Genomic DNA, 17,817 nt, shown 5'->3' with positions numbered 1-17,817 from the left:
TTTCTGTTTCTTTTCATTCTTCAGATATGAATCCCCAAATATTGCCTTACGCTGTGGAATTATGCTGAGAGAGTGTATCCGGCATGAACCCTTGGCCAAAATCATACTTTTTTCAGAACAGTTCAGAGATTTTTTTAAATATGTGGAAATGTCAACATTTGATATAGCTTCTGATGCCTTTGCTACATTCAAGGTAAATTCTTCGATACCTGCTTCGTAGTGTTAGTGTCAAAAATGGCACTCCATCAGCAGTCATCACTGAATGTTGTGTTGCTTTTAAACTGGGTGGCTTTTTTATTGTTCAGTAAAGGATAAAATTCATGACATTGATCAAGTCAGCAAAGAATCTTTAATTCAATACAGATTTACATTTCATTAATGTTCTTCATCTTGACAATCAAAGGTGTTTAAGGCAACCATTTAAAACTCAAATTAATCATGTATTACATACAGTTCCTGTAAAATGCATGACCTTTTTCTCTCCCTACCTTCCCCCAGAGACAAAACCGCTGCCCATCATGACCACAATCTGTAAATAGAAGGAACCATTTAAAATTCACTTGTGAAATCCTTGTAATTTTTGCTGTCCCTTCTGAGATCAGCAGTCAAGTTTAGATTAATGCTATGCCCGTGGATTATTTTACAATGTATTCATGTGCTTACTTTTGTGACCCATGGTTCAGTGTAAGGCCCATACTGCTACAAGCTGAGTAGGTGGAAGCACTGTGTAGAGCCTGTGTTGTGCTGAAAATGAAGTTGGGTGAAGTCTGCAATTTTCTTGGAGTTTGTATGTGACCATCATCTTTCCCGCATGGTGCTAATACAGTCCTTGAGCAAACTTGGGTGCTTAATGTACAAGGAAGATTAATTTATTTCTGAAAAATAATTTAAGAAAGCTGGGAAAATTCTTTTTAGGTAAAGACTCTTCTAAATATAGATGCAACTCCTTTTTTCTGCTATCCTTGAGTTCCTTGCTGTCATAGAAACACATTGTTTAGTCTTTCCTCTCAAAGCTAATTAGAAACAAGATTTGATAGATCTTAGGAATAACTGTAAGGAATGTCATTGCTGAAATCCGGCCTTGGTTTTTACTAACCTCCTGAATGGGGTAAAGATCTGCAGAGTGGAGATAACATTGCGTTCTTCAGTAATGAGGTGAGAAGAACCACCTGTTCATTAAGCGATAGCAGCATCTTTCAGTTATTTTAAGTTGTGCTGTTGTGGTGTTCATAGATGTAATGAAAGTGAAAGGAGCACAGAAACAGACAAGTAAAAGTGTAGTGCAGGCCTGTATAAAAATGCAACATAACAGAGATATTTAAATCTTTTGTCTCTGGCATTTTACCCGATGCTTGGAAAAGTGTTTGTCTGTGGTCAGAAAAAATGCCCCTGGACTCTGTTCCCAGCCTGACAGAAGAGATTTGCATCCTTCCCCCAGGTCCTGCTTTGAGCAGGACAGCAGTGTGTGTTGGTGATGATGGACAGTTGTCACTCCAGCCAGGAGGCAGGATTGGGACAAGAGTCAATTAAGCTGTGGCAAGGACCATACATTGCTGCAACCCTCCCCCCAGAAGAGCGGGATTGATGTCGTACATGGATCTACAGCTGCAGAACTAACTTCTGTCCCCTGTGAACTCAGTGTATTTTTAGCAGGATTTAAAAATAGGATTCTACATCCTCACGTGCACTAGAAAGAGAGGAGTGTGAGGGCAGTTCATCCTCAGACATAGGTCAGAGATCGCCTTTTAAAATGCTTGGGGAAAAGCTATAAACTGCCCTTTTCAAAAAAAAATGCCTCTTAGCACCTGATACATGGTCGGTTCTGGAAACAGACCAGCTCTCAGCTCACCTCCTATTTGTCTGTTACTCTGAATAGCTGGAAAAGCAAGAAGTGATGTAGAAGTGATTGAATTGTCAAATATGGAGCTACCTCATTTTTAATACTGTAAAAACAAGCGCTGTTGTTACCCACAGAAGCTGTGGCTGCCCCATCCCTGACAGTGTTCAAGGCCAGGTTGGATGAGGCTTGGAGCAACCTCGCCTAGTGGAAGGTGTCCCTGCCCGTGGCAGGGGATTGGAACTCCATGATCTTTAAGGTCCCTTCCAACCCAGACCATTCTATGATTGCTTGCTGGCTGATTACTGAGCTCATGTTTTCAGTTCTGTTGCCCCTGTGTTGTGTTTGTAGTGTTGCCACCGGGGTGTCTGGTTCAGAGCTGGAAGCCTCCCACCAGAGAAGGGCTTAATTAAATGTGAGGATATTTATAGTAGGGACATCCTGGATCTTTTGATGATCTGGAGATGTACTTCTTAATTAAATTCAGCCAGGTGTGCTGCAGAGAGGAAAAAGAGCTGTTAAAAATGCAGAGGAAAACAGCTTGCATTTAGAGATATAGTTGGCTGTGGAGGGTACAAGCAGCAGTTGAAAGAGTGCTGATTAAATACTGCTGCTCTACGCTCTCTCCTGATTTTCTATGAAAACCTCATTTTGGATTATATTCCATTTGTGCCCCCTATTGAAAACTGTTGTACTTGCCTCCAGAGTGTCCTGCATAAAAGCTCATGAATCATGTTTGTTGCACTCAGCCTTTTAAACTGCTGTCACTGCAGCCCTGCTACATAAAGGAATGTATTAAAAACATGTACTGGATTTTATAGCACTCCACTTTCCTCTTGTAATTGATGGTAAAAATAAATTAAAGGATTAGTATGGAAAGGATTTCTTTTATTTGTGGTGCTGTAGAGGATGTGTCTGTGCATCTGCTTTAGCTGCTCATCGGCTTCAGTGTCTGACTGGCTAGGGAAACTAAGGAAAACTGATAAAAAAGATAGCAGAAACTGATTCACCAAAAAAACAGTGACTTGAATGGACTTCATCAGGCATTTATTGTGATCAATGTTATGTTGTAAAAGAGGCAATAAGATAAATGCCTCAAACTGGCCACTTCATTTTGTAGCTATTCATCCAGTAAAGAGGCTTGATTTCTTCTGGAGCTGAACACTTGCGTCTCTGTCACTGAGCACCAGCATTCCTATTCTGTGGGAAAGGCTGCTTTAATTTAAATTTGAATTAGTTGGCCTTTTAGCATGGGAGGTATCCAATTCAGCTGTCTAAAAAGTCTGCTACTAGTACTTGTATCAGGAAGCCCACCTTGGGCAGAAAAAGAGCTGCAGATGGGATTCATCCCACCTCCCTGAAAACCATTTCTGGGGAGGGAGAGCCTGGTTGGCTAGCTTAGATTGGTGCCCAATTTTTAGGCTTTAAATAACTAAATGGATTTATACAGTGATTGAATTTGAGTCTTCCCTGCTGTATTCTTGGAAGTGAACAATAGCAGTTGATCCAGTTTAGTGTAATTTCCAGCTACAGGATAGCATATAGATCACTTTTGACTTTGGGACCATAGCTGGTCCCTCCATAATTTACTTTCTTCCTTTCCTGTACCCCAGATTATTGTAAGTGTTGCGCTCAGTGAGCAATGACCTTAAGAAAAGGTGGAAGGAAAAAAGAATATAAGAAAGAGGGTTAGCATAGTTTTATATTGATTCTGTTAGCATTAACTGAGTTCTCCTTAAAATCCTACTAAATACACAATGCAGTATTAGTTTTAAATGTTTTCTGTTTATAGAAATCATGTTGTAAATATCTTCTAAAAGAGGACCTGGTAAAAAAATGCTAACATAGATTTGAAAATCAAGGGGCAATCAAATGAGCATGCTCTCTCAGTTAACCTTTCTCTGTTCTTCCCCAGGACCTGTTGACACGACACAAATTGTTGGTAGCAGAATTTCTGGAACAAAATTATGATGCAGTAAGTATAAATGCTACAAGATTTTTTTTTCTGTTCATTCTTAGCTGGAAAAAGTGCCCTTTCAATAGCAGGGGGGGTTCATGCTTCATGTAAAATAGTTACATAGGACAGCAGAACTAAACACTGCTTTTATTAAAGCAGAATCCTCACAGGGCATTTGAAATACCCTCCTCTGCACACACCTGGGGACACGCACTAAGATTTCAGGAGAACTAATAGTTTAAAAGCAAGTTTTATTCTTCTCTGCATGCTTCATATCTCCTCATGTGTAAATGGAACTGTAAACTTTTTATGTAAATAGGTCATGGGGAAAAAAAAAATGCATGTTTTTAAACAGTTTTGTGATATTCCAGCACTGGTAGGGCTGTACTGGTGTTATTTATAATACTTTGGGACAGAGGAAAAGAGTTATTGGAAGAAGTTTTAGCATTACTGGAAATGACAGGTACCTAAGTAGGGGACTGAGGTGTGACTGTGCCTCCTACCATCCTAAGGCAGTTAGCCCCTTGGTTAGCTGCCATTTTTCACTTTGATTTTTTGCCTCAGTTTGGAACCAAATGTAGGTCAGAAAAATTCCATTGGAATCAACTAAAATTGGACTGATACGGATCATGCAATGAGACTGTGGGTTATGTTCTCATGTTACCTGAGTTATTCTTTATTTCATTGCCAAAGTGAAAGGGCCAAAGACTATCTCTTTCATTCTGGTTAGCAGAAAGGTTAAATAAAGATCACGCTTATTACTGCTGAGTCACAAATGCAGCTTAACTGGAGCAAAATTAGTGTCTCTGCTAATCTTTCCTCTTAATACTGAAGCACTGCATTGGAACAGTCCCCATTCTGCATTTATTTAATGTTAAACTTTAAAAATATAAATTGTGGAAGGGAGCATATTTTTAGATGGTCTTGGACAGCAATGTTGGGGGGTTTTCTTGTTTGGTAGATGGTTTGAACATATTGTAGCCTTCTTTCTCAGTGTTCTGGACCACAAGATTGCCTTGTGTCAGTCATGCAAAGCCAGCATGTGCTCAGCTCCTGGTGACCCTCATTGGGCAAGCGGTTTTAATTGGTGGTACCTCACCAAAGGAGCTTTTGGCATATGCCAGTATGGGATGCACCATCACCTGTTTTGAGTTCACAGAACAAGTCATGAGTGCAATATGAGTAGACATTGTGTGCTGGTCCCACATGTCCTGGCAGCAGATTCACCCTCCTGTAAGAGAAGGCTGTACAGGCACTGGCTTTACTTCTGTCCTAGTTGGCTCTCGCCAGCTCCTGTTACATCCAGTCCATATGTGGTATCTCCCTCTGTGGTATTTGGAAGAGGAGTGTTCCTGGGCATTAATTCACTGCATGATAACCAGCCAAGAAAAAAGACCATGAGAGCTGGGCCTGGCATGGCAGTCACGTGTGAGATGGTGGCACTACTTCAGCCTCTGCTGCTGCTCTGGGGTGGGGAGTACCAGGAGGAGGCAGGTTGGACATGAATCAGATGCATTTTGTGTTTTCTTGTTACTCTAGATCTTTGAGGATTATGAAAAACTCCTTCATTCTGAGAATTACGTAACAAAGAGACAATCTTTAAAGGTAAAGTCAAGTTTCTCAGCACTTCCCTTCTAAATTTGAGCTCCATGTTATGCAGGATATTCAGATGCATGTATGCCAATGGAGCAGCCATGCACTCTCTAACAAAAAAAGAGAGAAGTTCTTGGAGTGCTCTTCTTACAATACACAAGATCTTGCTATGTCTTTTCTTTCCTGGATCTGTGGTGAAGCAGTGGGCCATTTCTGTGGAACAAGCACTATCATTTCTCCTCTGACCTCAAGTCTGCACTTTGGTTCAGAACGTAGGTTAAAATGAACTTGAGAGCAACGTGGTAGTCTCTGTTTGTCTGGTGCTGCTTGCTGCTAACAGCAACCACGTCTGACATGGCCTGCAGATGGGACCAGATAGGCGTGTTAATGTAACTTTTGAATGAAATGAAGGTGTCTTTGTGGGACAGCTGCACTGCACTTGCTTCTGTCCTGACTGGCTCTCACCAGCTCCTATTACACCCAGCCTATGTATGGGATCCCTCTCTGTAGTATTTAGAAGATGAGCATTACTGGGCAATAAGTAACTCACTACATAATAACAAGTCTTGTTACTTTTTTTTTTTTAAAGGTAGTGACATTGAAACCTCTTAGGCAAACATTAAAGTATGTTGTTGCTTTCTTTGCATCCAGAAATAAAGTGGTGAGCCTAAAAAACTGTTCTGTTTTCAACTGTGTCTATAGTTGCTGGGTGAATTGATTCTGGACCGACACAACTTCGCCATCATGACAAAATACATCAGCAAACCAGAAAATCTGAAGCTGATGATGAACTTGCTGCGAGATAAAAGCCCCAACATTCAGTTTGAAGCATTCCATGTGTTCAAGGTGAGCTAGTATGAGCTGCAGAGGTGGCAGACTTTCCCTTCTCCTCATAAAAGTGTCTTTCAAGGTGGGCAAGAGAGAGCCCAGAGAAAATTATGGCAAAGGTTGGGGTTTACAGTAGCTTCCAGCATTTGAGAATGTCTTCATTGGAAACCTTTCTGTCACTCAGCCACTGATTTCTGTTTGCCTTCCTTCAAGTGAGATCAAAGCAGCATCGTTTTGGTTTGGGCTGAGGGTAGTCAGTCAAGTAACAATGGGGTGGATGCTACAGGTAACAAAATACACAGCTTCTAGGTAGTATCCAGGGTACCTTCCCCCAGTTCTTAGCTCATTTTGTCTGGGCAAAGATTGAAAACCAAAGTCTTAAAGCTCTCCATTAAGACTAAAAGTGCTGTGCATCAGTGAGAACACATTAAAGGTATTAAAAAGATTTGGTAAATCTGAGCTTGAAATGAGATTAATCCTTCCGTCCTTTTGCAGTGATCATTAATGCAGTCTCAAACAACTACCAGACCCAACCAGTGTCCTTTTTTTATGATGATTAATGTTAATAAGTGAAAAGTTTACCATTTTCCTGTCAAAAAAGTTCTCTGCTCTGGGACACAGGGTGAGTTGGATTGTTGTTATGCAAAACTACCTTTAATTTGGAATGAACATTAATTTCAGCCTACGTAAACAGAGTTGTTAGTGATTTTCAGTAGAGAAATATTAGGCCTGTAAAGGATATCCTTCCCCAAGATGGTTAAGAAAGATACCAGATCCCACCAAAAGGCATGCTGTTGGAAAAAGGTTACATCACCCTCCACGAATTCAGGGTGACTTGTTAAGTTTTGTACTTCTGCCATTTCTGATTTGGAAAAAAGCTTTCAGATCTTCAGTGTGGAGGCTTAGAGGATGTGCAGCTTCTCCAAAAAGCTTTTAGTTTCCAAAAAAACAAGCTTCAAGGAGGATTAAAAAACCGAAATCCCTTCCTGAAATAAGCAGCTTGGTAAGCCGTTCCCTTGCTGACTTCCTCCATAGTCAGCCGAACCACTGTAACTTCTCCTCCTTCTTATCAGGAGGTGTGTGGCTCCAAGATAAGTGAGAAGTCAGGCTCCAAACACTTGCAGCCTTTGAGATGCCTATGAAGGGAAGAGATCAGAGGATTGGGCTCTTGAAGCCACTCTGTGAATAAATGCCAGATTTTTGTGTATGAAACACATGAGTTGCTGTTCCTGAATTAATGATAGGCCTTGGGAACAGCTGATTTTGCTTAGTTTAAGAGGCATTTGAAAGGATTTGGAATAACTTGAAAGGGCTCCAGTGCGCAACATGTCATGCATTGCTGTTGCTCCCACTCTGCCTTCCCATTTCTCTCTTCCTATCCTTTTCCAGTAAACATACATCCCATTTCCAGTTAGAGTGGAGATATTGTAGACTCAGCCTTGCTTGACCACTTGTCATTGCTACCATGTGGACATAATGCTGAGGCCTTGCGGTGCCCAGCAAAAACAACAGTGTGTGGTGGTAGCGCTGTGTCTCTTCAGTTCAAAGGGCCACATCCCATCCTCAGATACCAACCTCCATGGGATATTTTTGGGTTTTTCCCAGTGGTACCCATCAGCAGCATTTAAGCGGTGCCATGGCATTCCTCATGCTATCTCATATGCATAGTGCTCGTTGTGGGGAGATTGCAGGCTCAGAGCAGAACCCAATCAGCTGGAAATTGCTCATTTATAACTACCAGCAGCACACTAGAGTAACTCTAGAGGTGCAGCAGAGCTCTCCTTTGGGGTCCTCACTGAGGATCTGGCTTAGCTGGATGTAGCATTCAGCTTCTCCCCAGCAGGCAGAGTAGTTACAGGGTATGTTATAGAAAACTGGGTTGTGAATTAGCTTTGTAGAGCGTGTTAGAGAAAGTAGTTTTCCTCAAATTTCACTTCTTAAATTGAATTCTAACTCCTTGAGAACTACTAAAGAAAATCCTTAAATATTTAAGAGAATGGAGGGAAACACTTCTGCTTGGCTGTGCCCTGCTCTGCAGTGTCCCTGCCTCCTGTTTCTGGGTTAGTGTCTCTCAGCCCAGTGCTCTTGTCAGCTGTAATAATTCCATGCTAATGTAACTGGGGGAGGAATCTTGCCTTCAGCTTTTAATCTCATAAATTTTAAACTGTGACTGCCTTTTAAAATTGTGCTTGCAAAATACCTGTGCAGTGCTGGTTGAAATTACAGTAGACTGACCACAGAGATTTGAAATTAAAGGTCTGCTGAGAAGTAGATACTTGCTGCTCTGTCTGAGCTGCCAAAAGATTTGGATTTAAATTACCTGATTTAGATGTTTCACCAGTTAGACACAGTTGAAATGAAAAAGGGCTTGTTCTGTAAGCATCCAGATTCCAACACTCCCATGCCCCAGCTGACCCCCCCCAAAAAAGGCATGTGATTCTCACCAGAGGCAATTTCCAGTTATTAAAGATTCAAAAGTGTAAGCTAGAGATGAAAACGATGAGCACTCTCTAGTGCAGAAATATTTTGCAGGAACATTTTGTGGCTAAAAATGCCATTAATCCTTAAGCTCTGAGGATATTTTACTTATCCAGGATGCTTTGGGTGGGAAATTGAAGAGAGAGTGTCCACTTGCAGTGCCTTCTGTTCTCCACTGAGGAGATACTTGATCTTCCTCCTAGTTCCAGCTCCTTCTCTTCCTTTTGCCTAAGCAAAATGGAGCTTCTGCCTTGCAGCACCATCCTAAAGGCTTGTGGCTGCTTGATAAAGCTGGATGTCCCAGACAATGTATGCATGAGGATTAGCCAGTGTTTAATCATCAGGAAAAGCTAATACACCTCACCCCTTTCCTCCTCCTCCATAAACAATCCAGTGGGGTCACCTAGAGTTGTAGGCTTTTGAGAGTCACCAGTTCTTGTCTGCATTGATTTCATTGGAGAGGTCTCAGTCTTGAGCATGCACACTTGGAGGACTGAATATTGGGAAGGGCTCTCCAGTTCCTGGAGATGGATTTGTGACAGTTATTACTGAAGCCTGCTTTGAGTTTGCCTCCTGCATGGGAGACCAGATCTTTCAGACGTATGTGAATGTGGTGCAAGTATTCCCTTGACCTTACACATTTACAACTAAAGGCTAATCACAAGCTCTCTTGGCTTTCACATAAACAATTAGATTATTTTGAGGAAAACACCCTTTAGCAGTGAGTTAGGATTATGCAATTTACTTGGTCTTAAGCAGACATTTAGCAAGATACATTTTACTGTCTAAATCTAAAAATAGAACGGGTACATTGTGTTTTGTGACCTTAGTTTCATGTTTCCATTCTCTTCTATGCCCATTACAGAGCTACCTCCAGCAGCTCACGCTGCAAATGGTCTCACATAATTGGACCGTACTGACAGTTCCCTCTTGGTAGGAGGCTGGAACCACATTTGTGGGGATGTGTCCTCTGTGTTTCTTAGCTGGAGAGTTCAAAGGGTGAGAGGTGTTATGTGAAGCATTGTGCTGTAAGTAACATGAGCCATAAGGGCACTTCTGTGTGCAGTCTCCTGACACAGTACAACTGCGTGTGACCCCAGAGTAAGTCTTAAAATACCCACTCTAGGGTATCCAACCTCTGTAATCACTTTTCCTCTGCTGTAGTCCCAGAGGGTGGTGGTGCCTGGTTATTAATTGTGCGGAAACAAGGTCAGATTCTCAAACCAAGTGATGTTGACATTTGTTTGAAGAAATACAGTGTATGACTTCTAATGGAGAAGAGAGCAACGGTCCCACTTTGGACAACTGTTGAAGCTTCAGAGGTGATTTTGCTTCTAGCCCTTTTTCAAATATTCACAAGATGGAACTGTACTGAAGCAGCTATTTTTAGAGTTGAGATTTCGATATGAGTACTCTCTTTATACTTCGTCTCTGTCTCTCATCTGTCTGAATTAAGTGCTGTAGTACATCCAACCTTTCATAATAAAACCATAGGTGAAACCAAGTTCTCTGAAGTGTTTTAGCCTCAGTTAAACTTCATTTTAGTAAAATTGTCCCAGGTAGCGTTAATAATGATTCCTGTTTTCAGGGGTTTATCTCCTCCTCCGTGATCATACCGTTCTGAATGAGGAGGGTTCTTTTAAAAGTGAAGTCTCATGGTGGTCCTGCTCCTGGGCTTTGTGAAGCTGATGAGTTGATACTGGCAGAGTTGATTTTGTTTGCTTAACTGAAGTATTGAATAACATTTCAGGAATTTTTTGGCACTTTAATATTGTCTCTTCACGAGTCCCTGTTGACACTGAGCAAGACTGGCAGTTGAGATGGTCTTTGTTTGCATGTGCAGTTTTGACAGTTTTGCAAGGCGAAGATTATAATCTATAAATAATAAAGCAGGAAGATAAACAGGATGCGATGTCTTGTATTAAACTAAGTTCTTTAATTTTGCTATAGTCATACCAGTTGAGTGGCCTGTGTGAAATGCTGGTATTTATTAGGTTTACCACTGAAGCCTTCCAGTTCTCTCTGCAGACCAGGTAGCTTTTACAAGAGGAATGATTTCAATTTCTTCATTTTGAAAGTCAGCCTTCACCTGTCTTCATAAGGAGGCCTAATGTTCATTGAAGGGAGCTGTTCAGCACTTCAAGGTCAGGCCTTCTTTAGAGGATTCCATTTGCATTGTAATCAGACTGTTTCTGAAAATGTTGATCCTGCCAGTGTACGTGATGGTTTTCTCCTGGTCACAAGGGGGAAACTGACTGAGCTCCAAAATGAAAACCTTTTAATGAAGATCTGTAATGGTTACTTTCCTCATCCCTGCCTGCAGGCTTACGTACTGCTTTTCTCAAAGGAAGTTTGTCCAGACAGCTGGGGGCTTATCACAGTCTGAATCCTGAAGTACCCAGCCTCCATCAGCTTGGTGACCTGCTGTAGGTCAGCACATGGGGAGCTGCATTGTGGGGCTGCTTGAGCTGAGAGCATGAACTACCGCAGTGTCAGCCAAAGCCAAACATTCGTACCCATGCAACTCCAAGATTCGTGTTCCCTAGATAAGGCACAGGCTGGAAAGCTGTAAAGTACATTCAGCAGTGATTTACATCCCAAACCCCTTTATTCCGCAGTCTAATGGGAATCGATGCATCAATAGCAGCGTGTCAAAGTTATTTGCAAAGGAGGGATATTGCTTTTGGATGCTGCAGGCAGCAACAGAACAATCAGCTACTGACAGTCCATCAAGTGCAGTGAGAGCACTGGCTGTCTGACCCGCTGATAGATGTGTCCCTGGTAAGATGCTACACTTTGAGTGCTTGGAGCATCATGCAGGAAAGCTGTTATTTTAGAGTGGATGCTCTGAAGGGATCCTTGTGAGTTTGGGCTCTTTGTGCTACTTTTGAGAAGTTTTCAGTGGCAAGTAAGCATAAAAAGAAATTATTTGAGATTAGTAATCAGAGGAAGGTGATGTGGAAGCCTGTGCAAAGACAGTGTGGACAACTGTAGATACTGTACTATCACAGGGACCATGGACTGCCAGTAGATCAAGGAAAACTTGGGAAAAGACTCAGGGCCTGGGAGCATTCACCCAGCATGGCAGAGGTTGCAACTCCTTCCCCAGAGCAGAGGGAAAAGCACCTTGAAGCAGGGACTCCTAGGAGTGGCGTGAGGAGGAGGGATCCAGAGGAGACAAAAGCATAGGCTCCTATGGCATCAGGTTGCCAGGGTTTAGGGGTAGATGCATTACCTCACCTTTATGGAATAAAACAAAATAAGTGTTTCATCCCTGTCTGGGCAGAAGTACTTAGCGTGGTGCTGTTGGTGTGTGCCAAGCCCCATTCCTTCCACACATTCCCCACATGTGGAGTTTTCCATACCATTTGTATAACATCCCCTAATTGGGGAGTGCGAAGCTTAACAATAGGTCATCTGAATCCTGTCCCAGGCTTTACCAGGTGTTGTTTCTGGGGACAAGTGGCTGTAACAGAGCCCCCAGGGATGGTGTGTGCATGTTCTTCATCGTGTAACGCAGCTCCTCCCCGCGCAGCTGGGTCTGGTCCAGGTTTTCATGTGGGCACAATCTCCCCAGAAATAAATGAACCTGCAGAAGAGCCCCAGATCTGGAGCCAGCAGCTCGAGGGCCGGGCGAGCGGTGGTGCCGCCTGTGCTCGGCTGGACAACATGCCATTCTGTGCTGTCAGCAGATGTTTGTTTTCATTCTGGTTTGGACAGGCTCGGAGCGAAACTGGACGTTTTCCAGTCCTGTCCATCCTTAATTTCTTTTCATTAGTAGAGAATAACTGGAGTTATTTATGTTGTTGCACAAGCGCTGGGGCGGTGTTTTATTGTCCAGCCATGGTAACCTCAGTGCGAGGCAGATGCGGAAGCCCCTCCTGGGGTGGCCGGGGGTGTGCTGTGCCTGTTCCAACCATTGGCCCCACGTCCCGGCTGCCCCTCCCACATCCCTGCAGCAGCCTGAGGTCCCTGGGAAGAGCTTGCCACTGCTGGCCTTTATAACTGGCCTGAAGTTTCCTATTGTCAGCCGGCATGTAAGGCAGGGAAAGGTTAAAGAAACAGTGTCGTGGCATAGGGGAAACCCTGTCGCTTTAGGCATTTGTGGAGGAAAAATGAGAATATGGCTAGGTTTATCCCTAAAACACAACTGTTTGAGAAGATCAGTAAGCCCACAGTGCTGGGCTGTCTGCACCAGGTGAGTATCTGTGTCTCGGGTCACCTCCCTGCCTTGCCACCCTCCTCTGCTTGGTGAGGGCAGCGAAGGTGCCAGGCACACCATGGCGCTCCTGCTGCTGGAAATTTCCACGCTCCCATGAATGGATTAGGCAGAGGGAAGCGGAGCCTCTGACATACTTTTCCAAACCAAAACAAAGCTGGCAAGTCTAATTTTAGGCCTGGTTTAGTATGGAAATGATATCAGTACTGACACAAAGCTTTTCCATTCTGGTAATTAATTTCTGTGTGTTTAAGTCTTGCATGTGGAAGAGGCTGAGAATTGATGGCTCGCTCTCAGCAGCTGCGTTTACAATCAAACGCTTTCATCAACAAAGAGCAAAATTAAGGGGAAGCAATACCACACGCAGGAACAGCTTTGCTTCAATTTGCTGTTGAACCAACATGTTTGTAACTCCTCTCTCTCTGCCTTGGGAAAAGGTGTGTAGCAGCAGAGTATCTGCCTGCCAGCCTTCAGCTGACTTGCTGGGACGTAACTGACGAGGATGTTGTGACTGACGTTCCTCTCTCTCTCTCTCTCTCTCTGAGTCTCACTGTGCCTGGTTTTGTTTGCATGTTAGGTTTTTGTGGCCAGTCCAAACAAAACACAGCCTATTGTGGAGATCCTGTTGAAAAACCAACCCAAGCTAATTGAGTTTCTGAGCAACTTCCAGAAAGAGAGGACGGATGATGAACAATTCACTGATGAGAAGAACTACCTGATTAAGCAAATCCGAGACTTGAAAAAGCCAACGGCATGAAGAACTCCTCTTGTTTTCCACTGTAGGCATTAATCTCATTTGTTAAGTTCCTCTGTGTCCCTTAAACGCCACAATAGTGCTTGAGAAGGCACAGCAAGTGCCTGGTTTTTATTTTGTCTTTGTTCCTAGATGTCAAGAGTATAGGGGTTTTACATGAAAACTAAAAAAACCAAAAATCTAGAATAATATATTATTTTTAATCGAGACTATAATTATTTATGTCCGTTTAGAATCTTGCTGTAATAGAAGCTGGTTTGATGGATTTTCATTTGTGCTCAAGAAGAATGAACCTCTTTGCTTAACTTTATCAGCAAACTCAAGCTGTTAGTGTGTGCACAGAGTAGGTCTTCTGAGGACTGTAACGTTGTTCCTTTGCACCTGTAATTGTGACTTTGTTCTAGTGCTGCACACACACAAGACTGTGAAAGAGTATGTTTGTCTCTGGAGTTAGCTGCACTTATAGGGTTCTATAGCCAAAACAGCGGTAGGTGAAAAAGCAGTAAAGGTCACATTTTTGCTTTAGTTTTTTGTGTTCTTTCATCTTTAAGGTTTTAGTTTCCCTTAGATCAGAGGTTTTCTATTCAGTGCTGGGTGAAGACATCAGCCAGGTGAGCTGTTTCTGCCTGCCTCCCATCTTCCTGTACGCCATCTACCTTCTGCTCGAGCACTGGCTATCCCCTCGGCTCCCAAGCAGTCTGGTGGTGAGCAGCCCTAGGTACGTGGTGCTGTTGTGGAGCACCAGTGTGGGAGGCCGTGTAGCACCAAAGGCCACTTGTAGTCTGGCGTTTGCTGTCCATGTTCACCCCGATGTGAATTCAGGTTCTGCGCTGAAGTTGCAGAAGATGAAACTGTTGCACTATCAGTGTGTTAAGTTTAATAAGCTCTGTGGTCCAAACAGTGTTTCCCAAGTGTGTTTGAAGAGTTTTTGGGGGTCTTGAAATGATAATGTTACACTGATGCTGTATTAGGAAGTGGAGTTTGAGAGCAGGGAGTGGGAATTTCTTGACTTTTTCTGGACAGCCTAAGTTCTGAGTTTTCCTGTTTGTTGTGAGACAGTTATCGAGCTAAAACTCTAGCTAATGCTTCAGATAAAAAGGTGACACTGAATTGTAAAAACAGAACAAGACCTTTTCATTGTTGTATATTGGGGTGACTGATACATTAATTTATGTGCTTTAGAAAAGGGATGAAACGGAACAGATTGTCGACTTGTTTTTTTTGGGATGTCAGATATACACAACAAATTTACATCTTAGTCGCCTGGAATTTAAAAAGAATAATAATATTTACAAGTTATTAAAGGCATGATTACTGATCACCTTCATTTCTATCTCTGGTTTTTCTCCTCTTGCCTTTTTGGATAGCCAGACTGCACAGTGCTAAATTCATTCTCTCCTTTGCCAACCAGTTTCAGCAGATTGAGAGAGAGAGAGATGAGCGCTGCCTGCCTTCAGAGCTCCAGCACTCTGCAAGCATCCCATCTGCAGCCCTGGCTGGCAGGGGGCCTGCAGCCCAGGCTGCAGTCCAGCTTAGCCTGACGGCGGTCCTCCCCCAGCCCCTGGGCAGCGCTCGCTATCAGCGGGTTGATAAAGGGCCGTCTCCAGAATCACAGTCCTCAGAGTAGTCATTTAAGTCTGATCCTCTGGGATTTGGAGCCTGGAAGTGAAGGGCACTTGGCTGTGCTCTGAGCTCCTGGGGTGGGGCTGGCCTCCGGGGCTGGATTAGCACAGAGACACATGTCCAATTGCCTCAGCCTCTGGAGTCACATGAGAACATCAGGCTTCCAGCCCGCACTTGGAAAAAGTGTCTAATGGTGTATTGTTGGGGAATTCCTGCCCTTGCGAATGTGAGTGTGACCCATGCAGAGGTGCCCAGTGCATCTGAGGGTGGTCAGCACCGTGAGCTGCTCTTGTCTGCGTCGTCTGGGCACAGAAGAGCGCTTGAAGACACCAAAACCTGGCTGTAATATGGGGAGGGAGGTTACACCCACCCCCAGTGTTCAATGTGGCCAACAGGGAACAGAGCAACAGGCTCTGTCCCTGCAGCCTTTCCCAGTGTGAGCAGTCATCAGACTCACACTGGAGTAAATGGCAAGGAGGGCTTGTGAAAAAGCGGTCTGTGTGCATGTGTGCCTGCAGGAGAGGGGGGTGGGGAAAAGAGGAGTGGTCTTACAGTACAATGGCATGGGCCAGGCCCCTTGCAGCATATCACACAAGAAACCAGTTCTGAATTAGGTATTGCCAAGACACCTCAAAGTAATTGAGTCTTCCCCAAGCTCAACTTGCTTAGCTCTTTGCAAGAAGAAAAAGCAAAAGAGATGGCAAAGATGAAATTAAGCACCATAATAATACTTCACAGCAGGTGGGGACACATCCCTAATTAAATGAAAATGAGGTCTTTTCAAATGCAGCTTTGAAATAATGGTAGAGCTCTGAATTTCCTTTGGTGCATTCAATCATGGTGGTTCTGCCTAAGTGAGTGCTCCCACCAGGAACTCACAAGTCCTCTGAAATTAATACCTGGGGGAGCTGCAGTTCATCAGAGTGAGGGCACGGAAGAAGACTGTAGTGCTCAGAGAGAAAGAAGCTGGAGGATGCTTGGGGCTGCAGCCTCTCCGTTCCAGTCCCCACCCTGTATTCAGGAAGGTTTGGGTCATACGGATGAATCTCTGCCAACATGCGATGTACGATCCTGCTCATAAAACCTTGCTTGTTGCAGCAGAGTGCCAGGAATCATTGAACCATAAACTTCTGTCCTGGGATTTGGGCAGCTTGTGCTGAAAAGGTTAAAATCTGATTCAGAAGCAGCAACAGCTTCTCCTTGTCCATAATGGCACGTACACCAGCAGGTGTGAAACCAGGAGAAAGATGCGGACTCCGGCCTTCAGGAAGTATGGATGTCAAGACTGCTCGAGCCTCTTAATCTGCATGTCCCGGGGACGAGATCAGTTGAGAAGGGAAGAATGGCTTGGACCTTGTAATCTAATGATAGAAGCACTTGCATGAGGGAAAGGAAATCAGGATCCCATTTGTTCTTTAGTGCGTGCCTTGCTCTTGTCTGTGAAATCGGAGCAGGGCTAAGAGAACCCAGGCTTCTTTCCAAAGGGTGCAGTGATGTTTGGTCAGAAGAGAGGCTTTTGCTCTGGGCCAACAAATGCTTCATTTTTCCATCTGAAGTGGAAGCACTTCAGCGTTTTGGCTGGAAGCACCTTCATGCAGATTGTCTTATGCCTGGGGATGAAGGCTGTTATGAGGCAGAGGCTTTGGTCTCCATGACACGAAAAGGAATCGTACTTAGCCCTCCCCCTTCTTCACTAAGCACTCTGGCATAAAAATATAGATTTCCATGGCTTTGACCATTTTTGGACTTGCATTTTGGCACCTGCCAATTCACCTGTGTCGGGTTCACCCTGTGTTTGCCTTGAACATCACCCACTGGACTTGTACACACTGCCTGCAGCTAAACAGCATCAAGCACTGGGGGATTACGTAGACCATAGGGGTTTGTTGCATTTGCTGCCAAGCAGTGAAAGCCTGTTGCATAGCTCTTGTGCTGATGGACCTGAAGTGGCCACTTGCTTTCCTGTCAGGGCAGGTGGGTGGTGGGAATTCTGCCAGGCTGCAGCGCTCCCGGGGTCTGAGCAGGAGCCAGCCAGCACTCCCCGGTGCAGGCTCCTAGGGGCCTTCACTGCCGGAGCCCAAGGCCTGGAGCTGCTGGTTTATATCAGGTTTTGCTGTAAATGAGTGTCCATTCTCAAGAACTCACGTGTTCCCTCTTCCAGCCAGCACTTTCACAGAGAGCTCAGCCAGTGCTTATACCTGTTCAGAGCAAATCCAGGGCTCCTCCCTCACTGAGCGACAAACTTGGTGAGCTATGTTGTTGCTCACTGGGGCCCACGCCTGTGTATTCCATACGCGTGCACCAAGTGGAGCAGCACAGGCTGTTAAGACTGGGCCTGAGATGTCCCAGAGCCTCTAGTGAGAGGTTCAGCCCCATAGCAAGAGAGGCAACCACTGCTGTGGCCTGGGGAAGAGAAGGAGCTGAAATTCCTGCCACCCAGGCCATGCTGAAGGGGGGCCTTGTCTCCAGCAAAGGCTCCTATCCCTAAGCCTGCGGTGTGCCAGGCCGCAGGGCAGCAGTGGCCCAAG

General features: G+C 44.2%; 1 protein-coding gene across 4 annotated transcripts in view; it reads left to right on the top strand.

Moving 5' to 3' along the window:
• CAB39L (calcium binding protein 39 like) overlaps positions 1 to 14,991 on the top strand; it is a 67,703-nt gene extending 52,712 nt beyond the window's left edge. For 2 of the 4 annotated variants that reach the window (XM_030474060.2, XM_030474051.2), the window contains exons 6-10: positions 25 to 193; positions 3,753 to 3,812; positions 5,334 to 5,399; positions 6,090 to 6,233; positions 13,490 to 14,987. In XM_030474060.2, coding sequence (XP_030329920.1) covers positions 25 to 193; positions 3,753 to 3,812; positions 5,334 to 5,399; positions 6,090 to 6,233; positions 13,490 to 13,669 — 619 coding nt within the window. In that variant the 3' untranslated portion in view covers positions 13,670 to 14,987. Of the gene's footprint in view, positions 1 to 24; positions 194 to 3,752; positions 3,813 to 5,333; positions 5,400 to 6,089; positions 6,234 to 13,489 lie in introns of all 4 variants that reach the window. The other 2 variants (XM_030474043.1, XM_030474068.1) reach the window with 2 other exon arrangements.
• The last annotated feature ends 2,826 nt before the right edge of the window (positions 14,992 to 17,817 follow it).

Source organism: Strigops habroptila, chromosome 2 (genome assembly GCF_004027225.2).
Source record: "Strigops habroptila isolate Jane chromosome 2, bStrHab1.2.pri, whole genome shotgun sequence".
Lineage (NCBI taxonomy): Eukaryota > Metazoa > Chordata > Aves > Psittaciformes > Psittacidae > Strigops > Strigops habroptila.
This window is presented reverse-complemented; position numbering and strand designations above follow the sequence as displayed.